Source organism: Microtus oregoni, unplaced genomic scaffold, assembly GCF_018167655.1.
Source record: "Microtus oregoni isolate MIOR12 unplaced genomic scaffold, Mior012 000053F_ref0000044, whole genome shotgun sequence".
Lineage (NCBI taxonomy): Eukaryota > Metazoa > Chordata > Mammalia > Rodentia > Cricetidae > Microtus > Microtus oregoni.
This window is the reverse complement of record NW_024543829.1, coordinates 4,109,258-4,130,668: the sequence shown is the minus strand read 5'-3', so window position 1 is coordinate 4,130,668 and position 21,411 is coordinate 4,109,258. Positions and strand designations below refer to the sequence as shown.

Sequence of the window (21,411 nt, the reverse complement as noted above, 5' to 3'; positions counted from 1 at the left end):
TTATTAGTTATTGTGAAGGTGTACTACTGAAGGATATAGTTATTAGTTATTGTGAAGGAGTACTACTGAAGGATATAGTTATTAGTTATTGTGAAGGTGTACTACTGAAGGATATAGTTATTAGTTATTGTGAAGGAGTACTACTGAAGGATATAGTTATTAGTTAGTCCTGACACATGCCCTCATTCTGCTTCACTTTTGAGAAAGTCTATTAAGTAGTAGCTTAAAAAAAATACAGGATACTCACTTTTCCGTTTGTATGTGACCAGTCTTATATGGATCTTCAATAGTATTTATTATAGTATCATGAGTGAGTCAATATTCGAAATTCTCCTACTTGCTGAGTAGATGATGAAGGTCTTTGTTTCTGACATTGTGATTTCACATTTGGTATTCAGTCTTGCAAACCATGAAACCTACTACAGTGCATTTAGATGTACAATATTTGTGAAATTTCCCTTCTATTCCTTGTCTTTGGGGTTCCCATTTTCTTTATGCTGTGTAAATTTCCATTTTTATTGCTTCACAGCTGGTTTCCAGCATGAAAACCACTCCAATTTTCTACCATCTTGGACACACAAAAGTCCCTTTCTATAGCAAATAGCAAGAAATGAAGCCAGAAACAAACACATAGATGTACCAGGCTTTTTCTTTTAGGCCACCAACTAGCTCCCAAATCATGACACAGAGAGTTATTATTAGTTATGAATACTTGGCCCAGCTTAGAATCATTTCTGGCTAGCTCTTTTAACTGAAATTAACCTGGTTCTCTTTATTTACCTTTTGCCTTGGGGCATTTTACCTTTCTTACTTTCTTTCTGTGTAGCTCACTTTCACTGATTCTTGTGTCTGCTGGGTGCAGCTGCCTGGCTAGCCCCTGGCATCTTCTTCTCTTTCTCTCTCATTCTCTTCTTTCTTCTGTTTTCTTCTTATTGAGTCTAGATTTCTCCTCCTACTTATTCTCTCTGCTTGCTAGCTTCATGTATCCTTCTCCTTCATACCTATTGGTCATTCAGCTCAGTGCTCAGGGAACCCTGTGGAAGAGTGGAAGAGGAGTCAGAAAGAGCCAGAGGGGAAGGAGGATTCCAGGAGAGCAAGCCCTGTAATAAGCATGAGCAAGGTTTATGTGAAATCACAGAGACTGAGGCCTTATTTTGGGTTCTTCTGTTTGTCTTGTTCAGCTCCAATCTGATAGTTTTTGTTCTATCCTATATTTTATTATTATCCCGTAGAAATCAGTTTGTTTTCTGATAAGAGACAGAGCAGGAATGGATCTGGATGGGAGGATGGGAGGAGAGGTAGGAAGGTACTGGAAGAAAAAGGAGGAAAAACTATAATTAGGATATATTATTTGAGAAAATAGCCTATTTAAAAAGATAGAGAATAAAATGGAGAGAATATTATTTTCTCCTTCATGGGAAAAATATATTCGGTGGCCATCCCATTGTTTTCCCTGGGCTGGTGCTTCCTAGCATCCAGGATAAACTGTCCAGAGTTGCACAGAGTCCCCTCTGCACCATCGATGTGAACCCTTTGGCTTTCAGAAGATGCAAAGCCTGTTCTTTTTAGATACCATTTGCTGCCTCAGGCTCATCTGCTGCTGTTTAGCTAAGGATGAAAGAATCCAGACAGTGAAAGGCCAGCTGAGTGAAAGGGAGAGCAGACACCCCGCAGACCCACCTAATTGGCTAACTTCCAAAACATCCTCAGGCTTCCTAGAGCTTTGATGAAGCGTTAAAATCGGGTTTTCAGGGACTGAATGTCTTTTCAGAAGGGTGATAGATCCTCTTGCCAGGATAAAAAAAAAAAAAAAAAAAAAAAGACTAGAATGAGCCCCATAGCCTACACCTGCCATCGTTCACTTTATTTAGACAGCAATAGGTTGATGAAGAAGGCTCCTGCTTTCTGAAAAGGAGGAACAAAAAAATGCTAGTTATCACACACGGGTCTCTAGGCTGTGTCGGCAACACTGTGAGCACTTGCCAAGGAAAATGATTTAGCAGGTGGAAAGTAGTTTTATAAGTACGTTTCCACCCCTCCCTGGTGGAAAATAAACGGAGGCTCAGACGCTAGCTAATTTATATTAAGCAGTATCAGCAATGTATTTTTGTAACTTTTGGCCAACCTGGTCTACAGAACTAGTTCTAGGATAGCCAGGGCTACACAGAGAAATCCTGTCTCAAAAAACCAACCAACCAAAGCAAGAAGCAAACAAATTCCAAACAGACAAACAAACAGTGCCCCCCCGCCCCCCCCCCCCCAAAAAAAAACCCTTAGTGATTTAGATGTATTTAGAAACACATGGATAGTTGTTACTAGATCACACAATACAGGTCCAGATAATGCATTCAGATTTCACCTGTAGCTGTAGAATTTATCTATGTCAAGGCAAGACAAATTTCAAAGTCATTTACATAAGTTAAGTTTTTAAAACTGTGATCACTGGAATGGTGATTGTTTCAGGCAGTGTGTGTGGGTGGAAGGAACACAGAGTGTGAATCAGGCTTAGAAGACACCTTCCCTAGTGAAACAGAAAGGTGTCTAGGGTTTCCATCTGGGGCTTTTCCTGGGGAGATATGAACAGACATCTGTTCATCCCAGATAGGGCGTAGATGGTAGATGAGAAACAATTCTACTCATGTCCAGCTTGTTGAACCAGTGGGTTTCTTGGGGTTCCTTACAGAAGCATAGGTGTTCCAAGGGCAGCTGCATCACCTAAACTCATCTCAGCATGGGTGATGAGTCATGGAAGTTGCATCCCCAGAACTCATTCCAAAATTTTCAGGCGGTTGCTTTGAAGAGGGTCTCTTCTCCGAAATCGTTTATTGTTTTTATAGCACAGAATACGGGGAGAGGCCTGTGAATCTTGCAATTTCCTGAATTTCCTGAACTTCCTGGATATTGTAAGTTTTTTGAGATTCCTAGGCCTTATGAGCTCTTCTCCTTCCCTAGAGTAGGGGATGTTCCAGTTTAGAGTAACTAGTCAGAACTGCCCCACCAAGTCTTGTATAAGACCAGTTACCTGAGTGAAGAACATGGAGCAATCAAAAACACTTTCCTAACAGTTTTTCATTCCAGGATTTTTTTTACTTGGACTTTCTACACTTAAAATTTTCCACTGTTATGCCGGTGCGATTCCATTGCACTTACAAATATCTCATATTGCCTCTTGCACACTCTTCTGTTGTATGATCACAATATTATGCTCTTAATGTGAGCATATCTGTGTGTGCTAAATTGTGTCTCCTCCTTCCATTTTCTATCCTGATTATTACTTGTATAAGGTAGAGGGTTGGGGTGGAAATTATGTAGGCTCAGAGATTAAAAAAAAGGAATAAAAATCGAACAGGATAATAGATAATTTAATGTGAACTTATTCACACTAATAATAATAGTGGGTAATAGAGTGAATACTTGTGAGCTATCATTTATGGATAATTTACATTGGTATAGATTTTTGTATATTAATACAAGTTCAAATTATATTTGTTATTTGTTTACAGTATTTGTACACTTATACAAAGTTATTCTTTCAGATTTTATAATGCATGTTTCTACCTCTGTTTAAGACATTTCGTATCTTGATACAATTTTTAGGATATATTTTCATATTGCATTCTTACCTCTGATCAAGATACATACACATGGTTTACATTTTGAGGTCATTGTCCTCATTTGCTGCACATTTGTTTACAGGTTTTGTAATATTCTGTTATAAAGTCTTAGTTTTTAAGTTATACAGATATTAAATGTTATAGGTAAATAATTATTCATGTTCGTTACACATATATTCAGATTTATTAGGATCTTTAGATACATAGGGATTGTATTCTGCCTAGATAGATAATTTTCATCTACTACAAGGATCTGTAGAACATGGCATTTAAATAACTTAGGGTTCTGTTGACATGAGACATGATTGCTCCTGACAGCACCAGTCTATTCCTGAAAGAATGTTGAGCATCAAAGACACTCCACTTGGAGTTTGTTTTCTTTTTGGCACAATTGGCCTTTGGGCAAGGAACTGCCCATGCCTCAGCCACTGACAAAGTACGTTATCCAGACTAGATAAGCAGGACATGAGGAAAAGAACTGCCAAACCTTGTCAAGACAGGGTAAGACAGTTCTGAAAACTTTTCTGTCTCTGAAAATGGTCTGTCAGTTACTCTAGGCCTTAGCCAAAGTTGGTTGCTTTAACATTGCCAATGAGACTTTGGGTGATTGCTCAGATAGCCATTTGTCTCTGTCATATACTCCTTGCTTTGGAAACTGCTTGATTGCACTTCCTGCCTACTCATGTAATATTATTTTCCTTCTCAGGACTTCAATAGGGTTGAAGATTAGTCATAGCTACCTTCCTCTTAAGATTTAGCCAAGCCTATTTCTGATGCAAGAATTAGACTCTTTAGAACAGAATGTTTATTAAAACATTTATCATGTATTCCTTGATTAATATTGTTTATGTTGGTTGTAATTTTATACTTGATATCTGTTCCTATTGTATATAGTTTTGTATTGGATTTGAATGGCTCTTATTTATTTATTTATTTATTTATTTATTTATTTTTTCTTTTAGGCTCCTTCCCTTCTTTGTTTTCTTTTTTTTTATTAAGAAAAGGAAGAGAAAAAAAAAACAAGTTTCCACCTCCTCCCAGCCTCCCATTTCCCTCTCCCTCCTCCCACCCTTCTCCCTCTCCTCCCACCCTTCTCCCCCTCCTCCCATTCCTCTCCCCCCTCCCTCTCCAGTCCTAAGAGCAGTCAGGGTTCCCTGCCCTGTGGTAAGTCCTAGGTCCTCCCCCCTCTGTCCATATCTAGGAAGGTGAACATCCAAACTGGCTAGGCTCCCACAAAGCCAGCCCATTGTGTAGGATCAAAACCCTGTGCCATTGTCCTTGGATTCTCATCAATGGCTCTTATTTAGATAAAAGGGGGGAGGGTGATGGGGAATCTTTGTCAACCAATTATCATTAAGAGGTGGGACCAAGTTAGGGTATGGCTTTCTGGGACCTCAAGAAAATTGGTTCAAGGCACAGGTGCTCTTTCTCTGTGGTTCCCTCACAGAACATCTGAGCTTAGACTTTTGTTCCTGTTTCATGAGTTTTCCCCTTATAATAAATAAAAATATAATTGTTTTATCTTTTAGCTAGCCTGGTTATTTCTCGAACTGAGAAAATTCAACACATGCCTCCTTGCAATCTGACACAGCAGATGGAGGGAAAAGGACCCTGTTTACAATGGCCTTACATCCTATTTTTGATCATTCACCACCCCTAAGTTTGCTCCCCAAGTTTCTGTTTGTGGATTCTGTCTTTCTGTTTTTTATGCTCATCATAAATATAATTATTATGTTATATTTTTATTTGTGTGTACGTGTGTGTGTATGCATGTGTGTGTGTGTGCATACTACAGCAAGTGTGTGGAGACCAGAAGACAACTTGTAGGAGTGGATTTTTTGCTTCCACCATGTAGGTCTTGGGAATTAAACTAAAATCTTTGGGCTTGCAGGCAAGTGCCCTTACTCATTGTTTCCTACTTCTGATGCCAAACTCCAGTGGTGTCAGAGTTCACAGTAAATTATCTGTGCTCTGAACTTCCATCGCATTCCACATGGCACAGCTCGTAGCCAGTTCACTTGAATAGAAATCCCTTGTCTTACAGAAACTGTCTCAGTTCCTTTGTCTCTCATATCTTGCTGTGCTAGAAAAACGATTGGAAATAAAACATAATACACTCCATTCTTTAGATCTTAAATTCCTTGATGTCTGTTCTTTTTCATGGAATGCTTTTCAGATTTCAGTGATTGCTGGGCCTCTGCTGTGTGGAGAAATTGTAATTACTGACCCTGCATGTCCCTTGGAGGTTCACAGAGTTCTTCCTTGTCAGGTAGTGCTGTGATTCTTTTCCCTGGACTGCCTGGTTGGGTAGCCATTGGAGCATAAGAAGCACCTGTTTGTGTGATGTAACATAGTATTGAGTTGACCTGAACACTCTTGTGTGGACATCACTTCCAGAACTTAATTTATATTTTGATAGTTTGGCTTCATAAATATATCTTTCTTTAGTAATTCTTTCAAAAAATAGGCTATGTAATAGTCTATTAAATTCAAAGAAGCCCTCAATCAGTTTGAAAAATTAGAGATTAATATCACTTTCACTGAGGCTGAGTTCAGTCTATTAAAACTGGATTTTATCTTAATTACAAATGGCTAGTTTGGATTGATCATGTGAAGGTTTCTGAGACAAATATTTTAAAAGATTAAATAGGGAAAAATAGTAAGGGATGGATGTAGTAGCAACCAGTTGGAGGGGGCTGCTACTTAGTTCCCATTTGCTTAGCCCCAAAATAATCACACAGAAACCATATTAATTAAATCACTACTTAGCCCATTAGCTCTTCATGGCCTACCAGCAAAGTTTCAGCATGTTTGTCTCCACGCAGCTTCATGGCTTCTCCCTGACTCTGCCTTCCCTTTCCCAGCATTCAGTCTAGTCTTCCCTGCCTAAGTTCTGTCCTGCTATAGGTCCAAAGCAGTTTCTTTATTCATTAATGGTAATCACAGCATACAGTAGGGAATCCCACACTGGCAACCTTTTATTTTATGTCGTTTTTATTTGACTTATATGCATTTCAGAGAAGAATAGTTCAAAGAAGCAATGAAGGCAGGATGGAGTGGTAATGACCTCAGTTCAGAGCTTTAGGAAATTGAGAAGCAGGAAGAGATAAAAGGGAAAATTAGAAAGAAGATCTAGATTTTATCTTCTTGTTCACTTTGCATGCCAGACATATATTTTTTAAAGGGCATAAAGGCATAGAAACCATCTGTCTAAAATACTGTTGATTCAGTAAATAACTTCAGAAAGCCCAGGGGGTGAATCTGTGCCTGTCTGTGCCTACTACCTCATCAGAAGTGAGAGTGTAAGGGGGGAGAAGTGGCTTAGTGGAATTTCCTGTCATTTCTACTTTCAGTGTCTCACTGTGCTATACAAACAAAGACTTCTACTACAGTGATCTTATTTAACATATGAACATAATGGGACCTAGAGGAGATAGGGCCATTGACAAAAGCAGATGTTTGTTAATTCACTTGAGTGTCATTTTGCCATGTAAACAGTGACAATAATTAACATTGAGCTATTACTCTGTGAAAAGCAAGTAACTGTGGCTTGCAAATCTCTAGGTCCATTACTGCTGAGATCATAGAAATGACTAGATACTTAAAAAATAATAGCAAAAATGATGAGTTTAATCATAAAAGGGTAAACAGTAAAAAGACAAAGTAAAGATTAATAGGATGAGTGTTAAACTCAGCATAGGACTTCATCCATACTGTTGCAAAGATTGCAGATCTGGTAGAATAGTATGGAGCCATTAAGTCAGAATTCAAATCCAAGTGAGTTTCTGCCTAGTTAGGTACATTTGACAAAACTTATTAGCCTCAGATCTTTTAGCAGGCTTGTCTTAAAGTGGGAAAAATAATTCGTTCACAGCCCTGTTTGTACCCACATAAAATGTTTAAGACAGTGGGTAGATGCACTGGGACATGTGTCCAGTGATTCCAATTTCCCTGAATCCATGAGCTGGTGTAATCAATTTTCTTCTTAACTGTGACACACACTGAGGGGTTAACCTCCAATGTGCAGATTAGGAAATGGTGATAAGATGCCAGGTTTGTGAGTAGCTTGTCTAGCACAGTGACTTCCATTTCCTAGATGACTGTCTCTCTTGCTGGTTTTGTTGACAATATCAATCATGGGTGACAGGTTTACATGGCAAGGGACAGAGGTCCTCACCCCGAAAGTTACCTGCCACTGCTGTTATTGTTGTTTTTGTTGATGGTGGTGATAACAATCAGCAGAGATGCTGATTTTCACGATGTTTGTGAAGATGAGAAGGTAATCAGTAGCTGGCCTACTTACCTGCAGCTACTGTTCTTGGTGCCCCCATTGGCTACAGGGTTTACCTTTACTCAGATAGTACCCCAAAATCAAAGGTTACCAGCTCTAGTGATTCTGGTTAGTCCTTCTACTTTCCTGAGTTGATAACTGTGTGAGCTATAATCTGGGACTAGGTGAGGTACGATAAGAAGTGCAAGAAGAAAGCTTTGCCAGATGTGATTTTAAGCCATCATCCATCCTTACCTGACTTGCACCTAGTCTACTCCTGTTTTCTCTGTGCTTTTGACAGTTTCATTCTATGGAGTCAACCATTCTCCCCTGTTTGTGCAGATGATGCAGGCTCAGGGGCACTGCCAGAATTACCTGGGGATTTGGCATCATGCTGTGCACCCTAAAAGAGTTTTTAGCTTCAGAGTTTCCTATCAGAGCTCGTTTTAGTGTTTCAATGTGTGGCATTGTTTTCTTCTCGCCTGTCACTGCATCTTACTGCTTGAAAATTTGATGCATGCAACGCATAACAATTGCAGAATATGACACTATTTCTCACATAAACTACAATTAACTCAATGTTTTCTTCCTCTTGGACATTTGAAGTTCTTGTCGTTGTTCCAACATTATCTGTAGCACTAAACACATTGTTCTCACTGACTGCTGTGAAAATATTATTAGTAACTTCTTTCCCAATTATCTTTTCTCTTTCTTAAAAAAATTACCCCCAGTATTTGAAAGAGTTAAAGTGGCTTCCAGAAGTGCTTGATGTTCTGGGAGAACCAGGCTCCTGGTGTCTGATTCATTATCTGCGTGGGAGGTGTGCAGCTCTAACCTTGTCACTGACAGGCAAGTTCAGACACTGCTCATACCGCAGAGAAGTCTGTCCTTGCAGCTTTCGGGGGCTGAAGCATAGCCATCAGACTATATATGCTCTTCCATCAACACGCTGGTGCTGTTGGCACCATTTCTGCCTTGCATTGGGCAACTTGCAATTTCCTTTCTTCATCCAGACTGTCTTAAAAAATGGCAGGTTTTATTTAGATGGCACATGTGTTGCCGATCCATCTTGTCTAGGTTTGACTGTGATTGTTTTGTTGTCCAGGGCAACAGAAGCAATGCTGTAAAGGAAAATGTTTGTCTTATTACCTGACCAAAGTGAGTGTACAGTTACGGTGATTTTAGTTTTTCGATACATTGGTTGCGATTTGAGAAGCAGCGTCTGAAATAGGTTAGTGAGTCATCATGGGGGAAAGGAGGGAAGGTTTGATCTTAAAGGAGGATACTGGATGATGAAGGATGCTGGCTGATGAAGGATGGCAGCTTTTCCTGTAGGTCAGGCGTCCACCATGCTGGAAGGAATCACATTCATTACATTTTGCCTCTCTGTTCCTGTTTGTCTTGCACACCGTGTGGTTTCAGATTTTACTTTTTCAGTTTCATGTTCAGCTGTCCTTTCCAACTGTTCACTCTTCTAAGTGACAGATTTTGGGACAAATAGAAATTGTAGAGACAAGAGCCCTAAGTGGACTACCTCTCAGGATTTCATAATTATGTAAAGGCTGGTTCTTACAAACCATCTGTATGAGTAAAAACAATTAACATGACAAAAAGGATATTAGCATTCATTTAAGCCACTCTCCCACCCACGAGCAAAACTCATCTCTGATGTGCAAATGGGGATAATTTCTGCTTTAATTCTGTCTCTAGATGGAAGACATTTATCTCATCAGAGAGCTCATTTATTCTTAGAGACTTATAATGAAATATTTTATTGAATGTGCTTGTGGACATCTGAAATCCCGGCACTAAGGAAGCAGAAGTATCATTAATTCAAGACCAGACCGGGTTATATACAAGATTCTGTCTTCAAAAGAGTCCCCTTTCATCTTTTCTTGAATTCATTGGCTTCTTTGGAAATCAAAGTCTGCTATTATGTGAGATCTCTTTGTGTTATAATTAGAGACACGTACATTCTCAATGTCTTATTCTAGAGTTCTGTTGATGGGCTATGGTGCCCTCATTTATGAGAATTATATTTAAATTGGTCATTTTATTAGATTCTGTCTCAGGCTATGTGTCTTTAATAGGAATATAGTTTGTAAAAATAGACAGAAGCTTATAATTTACACAATTTACTGAATGCATTATTGCAGCATGAATGTTATGAATGAAATTGAGGCAAAAATAAATGAGAAAGACATTTCAATATGCCATACACAGAACAAAAGGCAGCCATGGGTTTGTAATACCTTCTGTATATACAACTGACTGACAACACCTAACTCATCTCCGCCATCTAGGCATCATCTGTAATTTGAAAGATTATTTGAGATGTCTTCCTACTTTTGAACTTTTAAAAAATCTTTTCTAGTTCTAACTCTATACAGAAAATTGTTTTGATACTTTTGACCATTTTTAGTGAACAGAATTTATCTTTCTAAAAGAAAACAACTACTTAGTATTTCATGTTATTTCTTATTCAAGTGATCTGGCATCAAAGTAGCAAACCTCTAAAGACACAAACAATAAAGGCTTATGTGACTACAAAGATGGCTCTGTGGGTAAAGGTGATTGTTGAACATGAATGATGAACCTGGGTTTAACTCTCCAGAACTCATGTAAAACTGGACCAATAAAGTAAGTACCCATAAGCTTAGTGCTGTTCCTAAGGGAGACAAAGACAGAAAGTGTCTGGAAACTCATGGTGTTCCAAGCAGAAAAATAGCAAAGAGACCCTATTTGAAGCAAGATGGAAAGCAAAGAACTAACAATGCCTGAGTGTGTCCAATGTTCGTGACACACTTACTACGGCATATAAGTACCTGCATTCACAACCTTGGAGGCATGAGGACACACACACACACACACACACACACACACACACACACACACACACGGTATGATACATACTTTGTGTTCGGTCTTTTTATACAAACTTTAAATTTTCAGTGATCAGATTTACATATAATATGCACAAAGCACACAACATACATACATGCATGTTTCCTGCAGTGGACAGCATACTTCCACACTTTTTTTGCATTTGTGAAGTGTGTATCCATGAAGAATATATTTTTCAGTTTTGCCCATTTGGGTCTTAGTTTCATCCTATTATGTTTTCTATGTTCTGTGGATGACTGCTTCTGCCCAACAGTATGCTTGTGGGATCCATCCATAAGGATGAGGGTAGTGTGGCTGCTCATTTATGCTTACAATGTAATGCATGTATATCCTGCACTTTATTCAATTCACCGATGACACAAAATCAGATTCTGTCTAGTTTTGGATTTCTTTTGTTTCATCTATTACAGACAATGCTGCTAGGGATATTTTTTCTCTTGTCAAACGGTGTGCACTTCCAAGAGCTCTCTTCGGTGTGAGTCCAAACCTGAAGGCGCTGCATTGTAAGGTATGTGAGTTTTCGGCCGTCGTGAGTCAAGTCCAAATCCTGAAATAGAGTATAACACGCAAATGCTCCCCTCACTCGCTACGCAAGCACAAAGTTGGTTTTCTCACATTTTACATGGTCCTGTACTTCATGGTGCTTTTAAATTGTATATCCAGTCACTAAGCATCTAAATTTCTAATTATTTTCTGACCATTTTCCCCTTCCTCTTCCTCTTCTCTCTGAGGCAGAGTTCCAAGTAGCCCAGCATTGCCTCAAGCTCCCTATGTAGTAGAACCAGTCCTTGAACACCTGATTCTTTTGCTTCTGGGCTCTGACTACTGGGATTACAGACTTGCATCACTATGCTGTAGGAAATGGCAATGTATTATAAATTATTTCATATGTATGAGGTTTTCAGACATCTGAAAATTTTCTTCTTTTAAATTTTATTTTATTCATCATCATTGTGTTTGTGTGATATATGTGTGTGTGTGTGTGTGTGTGTGTGTGTGTGTGTGTGTGTAGGTGCCTGTGCCACCATGCGTATGTGTGGGATAGAGGACAACTCTGTGGCTTCAGTTCCTTCCTTCCAATTTTAGTGAATTCTGGGGATCAAAGTTGGGCTTCCAAGCTTGTGTGTAAAGTGCTCTTATCCATTGAGTGATCTCTCCAGGCTGGGCCCAGGCTTTCTTCTGTGTTTCTGTTGTCCCTGAGAATGGTATTTTAAATGATCAGAATAGCTTCTCTGAAGTTTCCAGAACATTTAGACATTCCTAAGTCAGGTACACACTTCATGCAACCATACTGAAATCCAGAACACTGGGCAATGATTAATTTTACCTTTTCTATTAAAGTGACAATAAATACTCTTCCCTTAGGACAGTAAGTGTGGCCTTTTAGTTTCATGGAAGCATCAATGGCAGAGTTGGATATGTTTATTATTTGTTGTCATGTCAAAGGAAACTTTGCCTAACGCAGCATGACATATATTTTCTCCTCAACTTTATTCACAGAGTTTAATGTTTCAGTTTTTACATCGAGTCTGTGATCCATTTTGATTCCTTTTGTGTAAGATCTAAGGAATGGGAGCTAGCTCATTCTTGTGACAGTGGATATCCAGTTATTCCAGGACCGTTTGTTGAAAAGATGGTTCTTCATTAATTTATCTGACATTATTGTTGAAGTAAATAGATTTTAAATATAAGCGTTTTTTCTTCATTTTCTCTTTCATTAATTACTTTAGCTTTGTTACAAGTTTAGAAACAGCAGTTGTTGTAAACCCACTAATTTCTTAGTTTCTCTTCTCTTCCTTCTCACGAGGGTGGGGAGTACATATGGGAGATCAGACTCAATCGTTTGCCATGCCAGGCAAATGCTCTATCATTGAATTACATCACTAATCTTATATAGATATCCCTTTCATGTTAATGGTAGTATATGTTTTAGGATTCCCACAGAAATATTAGTGAGGATTTTAATAGGGATTACACTGAATCTATTGAACAATTTGGAGATTGTTGTCCTCTTATAATATTAAACTTATGATTAGTAATTATGAGTTTCTTTCCACTTATTTAATTCTTTAATTCATCTCAACACTGTGTTATAACTTTTAGGGTATAAATTTGTACTTCTGTTAAATCTTTTCACAATTGTTTCATTTTGTTGCATATTTATTATGAACGGAAGTACTTAGTTTTCTTTTTCTCCCTTCTTTCTTTCTTTCTTTCTTTCTTTTTTTCTTTCTTTCTTTCTCTTTCCTTTCAAGACAGAGTCTCTTAATATCACATAGTCTGTCCTTGATCAAGCTATGTACTGTTACTCTCCTGATAGTCCTATCTCCTCCCAAGTACCAGGAATACAGATGTAAGTTCCCATGATGGCTATAAATAGAATATTTTACTAACTTCATTTTTGTATTCTTTTCATTTTTAGTTTATGTAAGTATTATTGATTCTCAGAATCAAGCTCTCAACATTATAGATCAGGCTGGCCTCAGTCTCTAAGTCATTTTGCCTCAGCTTATCTAGTATTGGGAATATAGGTGTGTATCACCATGTCTGGCTCTGTGATACTTTTCTAACTTAACTTCTGCTTTCTGTCTGTCCTGCTGTCTTTCTGTTGTCTGCATCATTTCTGAGCCTGCCTTACCTACCCAAGTAAGCACGCTAAATCAGATCACTTGTGAGTCCTGCCTATGCTAATTTTGCAGAGCTAATGTAGGGCCTAGGTTAAGTGCTGTATTCAAAAGGCACTGGGGGGAGCCCTATGGGTGAAATAAGGCCCAGGGAGCCAGAAGGCTGAGCAGACATACACTCCAGGAGTTCAGCTTACTGATGAGCACCAAGGTGACTTATTAGAGTCTCATTGAGATTCATTTCATTGAAGGCGTTTAATTTTATCCATTTGATAATAAAGCCCCTAGGATTTCATGAGCTTTAGATGAGGAAACATCAGCCTTGGGGAATTACCATTGCCCGTGGCTTCAGGAGGAACAGCTGTGTCTCATCCCCTCCTGTTAGCCTGCTAGGAAACTTCTCCAAAAGTTTGCAAAGGAGGGAAGAGGTCCTGAGAGAAAGTAAGAATCGGACGTCACCATCAGTGTGAGAGCTGTTGTACGGGGGCCAGGTCTGCTCGACATCCACTCAGGCACGATGAGCAATTCCCTATAATTATCTGGTTCGAAAGTGTTTGTGAGAAACTAGAGTTTAGCTCTGTGGACTCATACGTAGATGGATAGAGCACTACAGTCTTATTGTGCACCATATAGATGAGAAAATATGACTGCATGATTTGTGGTCACCTGATTATACAGTTGTTTGCAGAAATTAGCAGAAAAAGCAGTATTAGTGTGTACCTTTTCAGTTTTCTTAAAAATGAGAAATTAGATCAAATCTGATGAGTTTTCTGCCTTCTCTGGACATGCTGAAGTACAGTTTTCCTAAAGTAAATGAGACACCATTGTGCTTAGAAAACTTTCTTTTTTTTTCTTTTTTTAAATTTATTTATTTATTAAGGATTTCTGCCTCCTCCCCGCAACCGCTTCCCATTTCCCTCCCCCTCCCCCGATCAAGTCCCCCTCCCTCATCTGCTCGAAGAGCAATCAGGGTTCCCTGACCTGTGGGAAGCCCAAGGACTGCCCACCTCTATCCAGGTCTCGTAAGGTGAGCATCCAAACTGCCTAGGCTCCCACAAAGCCAGTACGTGCAGTAGGATCAAGAACCCCACTGCGATTGTTCTTGAGTTCTCAGTATTCCTCATTGTCCGCTATGTTCAGCTAGTCTGGATTTATCCCATGCTTTTTTAGACCTAGGCCAGCTGGCCTTGGTGAGTTCCCGATAGAACATCTTTCATTCCTGTGAGCTGCTATTTTATCTATGGCCTCTTTACCGTTCCAGTTGGGGAACTGATTTGGGTAAAATTTGTAAGATGTCTTAAAGCTCTTCTCCCTTTTGATTAGTTTGATAAGATAATTTCTTTTTAGACAAATTGTGGTTGGGGAGGAAGGTAAAAGGATGGGGGACGGAGGGAGAGCTTTTGATCTACACTAGGCTGTAGGTCTGTCTTCTCTAGATATTTTATGGTAGGTCTTATCCCCCGTACCTCAGTCACTCAGAGTGGAGAAAAACAAAAAGATCCCCAATTCTCCAAACCAGTAAAAGGTGTGCTGCTCTGACCGTTTGCCAGGCTGTGGTGCTGCTGGTTCAATTTCCAGCCTCTTCATTGTTTCTCCTTCTGTAAAATTATTTTCTCTTCTTTTGTTTGTATCTCTCTTTACTTTCATCTTTTCTCATTTTAGTTTGAGACACAAAGACCTTCCACTTGCTGCCCTGGCTCTATCCTTTTGTGAGGATAGTATAATGCATGCGCCCAATCGGCATCCAAGCTATTTAGTAGTCAGTTAAAGTGCCGTCTAGTTAGTCACTTTTTGTAATTTGGGGCATGGTTTGCAGGTAGAGCCTTACACATAATGGGCGAGGCTGAGCTGCACGCCCAGTGCCCTTTGTTACTTTTAGTTCTGAGTCAGACTTTGCCAGTCTGGCCAGGACTGACTGATATCCCCATCATTGAGGCTCCAGGGGAGCTGGATTCACAGGTGTGCATCATCAACCCAGTCCACAGAGCTTCAGATTTTGAACGTCTGTTTAATTACTAACTTTTCTTTATGCCAGTCATTCAAAGGTATTATTTTTAAATCATGTAAATGAAGGAGCTTCAGTAGAATGTTAAACAAGCGTTATAGATCTTTTGTGGTGGATTTACCAATGTCTTTTACATACCCATGTGATATATTCTATTTGGAAGATATAGTCATATTATTTTGTCTTCCACTGGTTTTTTTTCCCCAGGTGATCCTTATCTTTCCAAGTCTATATAATTGTACTTTTCTAAACTTGATTTTCTTTGTATATGCATGCACATCACATAAACAATCTTAATCTTAGATTGTGTAGGTTAATTTCAATGCATGTACTTCTGACTTTCCTTCATTAGAGAGATACATTTGGGAGGGACCCGGTATTCATGTAGGTTTGACTGCTGACGGGAATGATTTCCAAAAAAATACACTTACGAACAAGGTTGCTAAGTAAAGAACAGGAAACTAAATGTTTTTATAAGTGAGAGAATCAAAGTGTCCCCTCCAATTTCATTGTTCTCTTTGGCGTTATTTTCAGTCTTTGTGGGTGAGTACTAATAGATAGTTTTCATCTTTTCTCAGGAAACATCGTTAGCATCCCTCAAAAAGAAGCATCACTCTCCAGCCTCATGGAGAGAAACCATGAAGAAACCCCCAAGGCCAGGCTCCTCTACCAGGAGGTCTGCCTGGCAGCTCAGCGACTCGATTTCTTCCTTGATAAAGGGAATGCCCACAAAGAAGTGTTCAAGCCTCACATCCTGGCTCTCAGAGAGATGGTTCAGCAAGCCTGCATTAAACTCATGTTCCTGCATCCAGTGGTTTATGGAAGGAAGGCTGAAGAGCTCTTATGGAGGAAAATCTACTCTGACGTCATCATGCTGCTCATGAAGACCAACAAGAAACAAATGGACACTTTCCAACACTGGGGCGGGCCCCTGCAGGCTCACCTGAAGGCTGGCCTCAGGTTCTACGAGCATCTCTTCCTGTTCCTTCAGGGCCACTACGAGCTGAGGTTACAGAGCTACATAGACTGGCCTCACAGCGCCATCCACTTGATTGGCTGTAAGAAAGTGGGACCCACAACAGCGGAAGAGGCTTCCTGGGCCCGCATGGCCTGCCATCGCTGCCTCCTTTACCTGGGAGATTTGTTCCGCTACCAGCATGAGTTCCTGGACCTGGCCACCAAGAACTTGGCTGAGAGATGCTATTATAGGGCCTTGTCAGTGGCCCCACATATGGGAATGCCCTTCAACCAACTGGGCGCGCTCATGGGGAGTAAGTATTATGACCTGGAAGCCACATACTTCTATCAGCGCTGCCTCCACTCGGAAGTGCCTTTTAAAGGAGCCGCTTGGAACCTCAAACGGCTCTATGATCATGCGGGAAAGAGGTATAGCTGTCTGAAGAGGTACCAGGGAAGGAAACTGTCCCACAGCCAGAGGCAGTGTTGGGACAACAAAAGGCTTCTTGTCAGCTTCCTCTACCTTCAGAGCCTCTTGCAGCCTAAGAGGAAATTCAAAGCCGCAAGGCTGATAGCCCTGTGCCAGCTGGTTCTCGAAGACTTTCGTCTCTGTCTTTCCTATCGGCCACACCAATCTGTCCAGTGCCACACTTCCATAGACGATAAGCCTCCTAAAGGGTATCTTTTTCTCCCGGACTTTCTCATTTTCCACATGGTGGTTCTTTGCCTCATGAATGTGCACAGCCTGAGGAAATCAGGCTCAAAACAATACAAACCAGCTGTCATCTTCACCCTGACTCTTTTCTCTCATCTAGTACAACATGTGAACACACGGATCCAGGCTGAGCTGCAGAGGCGGAAGCTGACTCCTGAAGATGCTTCTTCCTGTGAAGGATGCTGGGAGGAGCCTAGAAAGCAACATCAAGATTTTCCATCTCCCGGGCTCCAGCACAGCAACTCTCAGAGAAGTCAGAGCTGGTCTGGTATTTCTAGGGAGCGTGAGTCTGGCTTTCCTTCCGGCTCTGACGCGGATGAGACAGAGGAAGAGGAAACCTCATCTTTAAGTTCCCAGGTCCAATCAGACACAAGCAGTGAAGCCTCCCACTCAGATGCAACAGATGAAGAAGGAAGTGGCTCCCTGAGTTCAGAAACAATTCAGAAGGGTGGAGGTACTTCTAAACCTCCGGCTGCTCACCGTAGAAACAAACTGAAGGCATATGTACCTCCTGACAGTCTCCTTGATCTCCTGAAAACAACTCTATCTTCCAGCTTGCCAGCTCCTTTGAGTCAAAAACTCCAAGGAAAACATGGCTTGCCCTTGGCTTCCGTTTTCAGTCGTAACGTTCTGACTCCTCAGTCTGAGCCAAGCCCTGCTCTCAGCAGTCCTTTGTGCCCCGAGAGCGAGATGAGCAGCTTTCCGGACACAGAGTTCTATGTGGGTTCCTCTTGGGAGCAGAGGCCCTCCGTTGCCCAGAAAAACAATCTCCAGACCACCCAATGGAAATTGGACATTCTTTCCGAAGAGGGACTGTTGCCCACCATCAAGGTGATCCTGAGCTGGCTGCGCAGCAATCACAGCCTCCTCTTGTCACAGCGGAAGAGTGTACTCAGCTTATGGGACCACCTCTGTGTGCTTCTGAACCTGTTGCCCTCTGTGGGAGACCTGCAGCATCCAGGCCTTGGTCTGTCTCGCCATCTCCAGGACTTACTGCGGAGCTGTCAATGGCCACACACTCCCAAGTACCTTCAGCTCCCCGAAGACATTGCCCTGTTCCAGCAGTTCCCTCCTCAAGTGTCCCAGGATAGAGCAAACCTAGGGCAGGATCTGCCTTCACTCACCAACCTGGAGGAAGTTATCGTGCGCATCTGTTTCTTCAGAAGTTTTGGACACTTTGCAACCAGACTCCCAGGACAGTTTTTGAGCTTCGATTCGAAACTGGGCGTCTTTGTGAGCAGTACCCGTGAAAGGTCAGAAAATCCACTTCAGCAGCTCCCGAGAACAGCTGCACGAATTAGGTTTTCCAAAGACATAGTCCAGCTTTGGCTTCAGCGTGAAGTGGCATTGCTCGAGAAGACCCTCCGGGGTCCCCAGACTCGGTCAGTATTGACCCCTTACCTGTTCCCTGACCCCAGGGCCCTCTGCGAGCACCTCCCAGTCATACAGAAACTAGCCACTAGTGCTAAGTTTTTTCTTATCATACCCAAGGTTGTGGTTGACACACTGTACATCCTAAAATGGGAAGACCGCAGAGCCCTGGCAGCCATCACTTTCCTGGAAGATGAGTTAAAGAGAAGGAACCAGTACATTCTCTGCCAGTCCTTTGTGTCCAAGAGGTTGGTGAGGCCCAGAATGACTAGACCAGACTCTGATGCCTGGGATCTCTACAATATTCTTGGGTTCTGCAAAAGTCTGCTGGACTCCTCCAGGCCAGGGGTATTGGATCCCAGCAGCATGGTGACTATCATTACGGGTGTCTGTTTGGACTGCCCTAGGAATTTCTCATACCCGTTGCAGTTGGTTCTGGGGATGGCAACTGAAGCTGGCGTGGAAATCAAGAATATCCTGAACTTCCACAAAGAGTGGAAAGTGATCAGTTGATGAGTTTTACATCTTCCTGTTCTTTGTCCTCCAGTGCTCATTGTTCAAATTCAGTGTGTTCCTTTGTCATGGGTACCTAACGCTGAGGTAGGCAATGTGTTCATGAGTATTTGTGTCTACCTGCAGGTAGAATTGTAGTGTACCAGCTTTCAGAGGCCCTCCTGTGTCCTTCTTGGCCATCTTAGCTCTGTAGTATGCTTCCTCTGATATAAAGCTCAAGATTAACTCACTGGTAAATGATCTTATGATAAAACATCAGATTCAGACATCACTTCTGTGTCTATACTGTGTGGACATTCTGTGATTTACTTAGCTCTGTTTTGTGACACATGACTTTTATGTATATTGTTTTATTATGGTAGGGTCAGGTCTGTTGTTGAAGGCATGTCTCTGCCATCTATGAAACTCAATAAATAAAGCTAAAATTTCACGATACTGGTAATGCGGTTTATTGATTTTCCTGGTCATGTCTACGTAAGCATTATTGAAATAGCTCCCAGGACTGGAAGATTCCATTCTGCTTTGGGTAAGTTGGGACAGCGTATTATATGGTACAATATTAGCCTTTTAACCTACATCTACTGAACAATTTTCAAATATCGTTTTTATGGAGATGTCCTTTGCTTTTTCCTGGCTCCACGGTATCTTTTGGGAGTTATTCTCAATCTCCTGCTTCACTTAGAATCCAGGAAGCAACTACAGTACTCTTTCTGGATCCCACATTTGGAGAAATTCTTTCCCTCTGTCCTATAACCTCCTCATAAACTCAGCCTCCATCCAGTTGCCCCCCTCACATGTCTAGAAGGCCCACCCTTAGCTTCTTCATTACTCCTGAATTCTTATCATATTTTTCTGTAATTCAGTGCCTCAGCCAAACCTTCAGTTTGTTCTTCCACCATCTCAAGTTTTAAACTGCTTTCATGCTTTATTTAGATGCATTAGAAAATTTTTAGCAAAGTAAAAAAAAGCTCAAATATCATCTCTCCCTAACCTTACCATTTCTGATACTTTATTTACACTCTCATGCTTCTCCTGAACACATAGATTTTTAAAATCTATCATTAATTTTGGATAAGGATGTTTTCTGTGTGTGTACATATTTGTTTTGAAGGCATCTCCTTTAGCACACATTATCTATATAATTTCAGTAAGTCTATCACATTTGAGGACAGTTTCGAACTCATTTACCTTTCTTTTAATGAATGGAGCAGTGGATGCTTGTCAGTTTGTTATGTGTCCCTTTTGCTTCGGTTGTCATTCCAGTTTGATATGAGCGTAAGCATTCTTCTTCGAAGACCTAGAAGAGTCTAGAAGAGCAAAGCAGAGAAACACCACACACATACAAATGACGGGAAACATTACGTTTGTTGATGCAGCAACTTTCTCTATAGTTTAAGCTGGGCTTTTCCTAGTGCTGTGTCTTACAAAGCTTGGAACCTTAAGCTGGCTAAGAATGGAAAGGGAATGAAGAAAGGACAGACATAGGCACAGAAGAGCTGGTATCGGGTGGGCTGTGAACACTCTGATGGGGGATTAACTACCTCTTCACAGGGGAACCTCAGGCAAGGTAGGCAGGAGTTGGCTAATCTTGATGGGAGGTTTCTCTAGACGAGTACTCTTGGGATGTAAACAATCCAGGAGGATAAAGTTACACTTGGTAGTTCTCACATAAACTGTTCAATCATTTGTAGACCAAAGAGAGACTTGGACCAAAGAAATGTCCATGCTGAGTCTGACCCAAGAAGGCTTTGCCACTTCCATAGATCTGAGGCTGTGCCTATGTCAACAACACACATGAACTCAGGATTTCCTCTGATCCCCACACCATAGGCCAGGCTGACCTCAAAGTCAGAACTCTTTTGTCTCAGCCTCCTGAATGCTGGAATTACAAGTATCTCATAGTTTGGGAAGTTATATTTTCTCTTTTCCCCCTTCACACTATGAACTGTAAATTACTGGACTTTACTTCCTTTGTCCTCCATTTACACGTTATGGCTGCTTTTAGATATCAAGAAAGACTGGCTTCCTGAACTACCAATAATCTTAAGACTGCCATTTTCTAAAAGGCTTCGAATATTTCAAACAGCCCTACACACACTTTCTCTGGATCGTTTCTCCCTTAAAGTCTTGGTTTCTACAACAAATGTTAATCTAGTAAGTTACATTTACTTGCTTCACTTTCTTCTTAGATATTTTTTGAACCTTACATTCTGGCTTCTATATCCAGCACTCTGTGGGAAATTCCCTCACCAAGGTAAGTCCCGTGCAGAACAGTTGATTTTCTATGTGGGTGGGGATAACGTGCAAGAGTGCTTAATTCTCTTTCATGAGGGCCCATGTGTAATTCTCAGCAAAAATTTTCCAGTTTATTAGCCTGGAAACTCTTCAAAAGAAGAAAAATCAAGCTTATTATTTTTCTTCCTCTAACAATTTCTCAA

At 40.8% G+C, this 21,411-nt stretch overlaps 1 protein-coding gene across 8 annotated transcripts in view; it reads left to right on the top strand.

Moving 5' to 3' along the window:
* The window catches only part of LOC121437624 (protein SMG5-like), a 93,630-nt gene extending 74,233 nt beyond the window's left edge, over positions 1-19,397 (top strand). For 6 of the 8 annotated variants that reach the window (XM_041637568.1, XM_041637569.1, XM_041637570.1 and 3 more), the window contains 2 exons: positions 11,199-11,296; positions 15,996-19,397. In XM_041637568.1, coding sequence (XP_041493502.1) covers positions 16,043-18,973 — 2,931 coding nt within the window. In that variant the 5' untranslated portion in view covers positions 11,199-11,296; positions 15,996-16,042 and the 3' untranslated portion in view covers positions 18,974-19,397. Of the gene's footprint in view, positions 1-10,432; positions 10,525-11,198; positions 11,297-13,051; positions 13,142-15,995 lie in introns of those variants that run through there. The other 2 variants (XM_041637574.1, XM_041637575.1) reach the window with 2 other exon arrangements.
* The last annotated feature ends 2,014 nt before the right edge of the window (positions 19,398-21,411 follow it).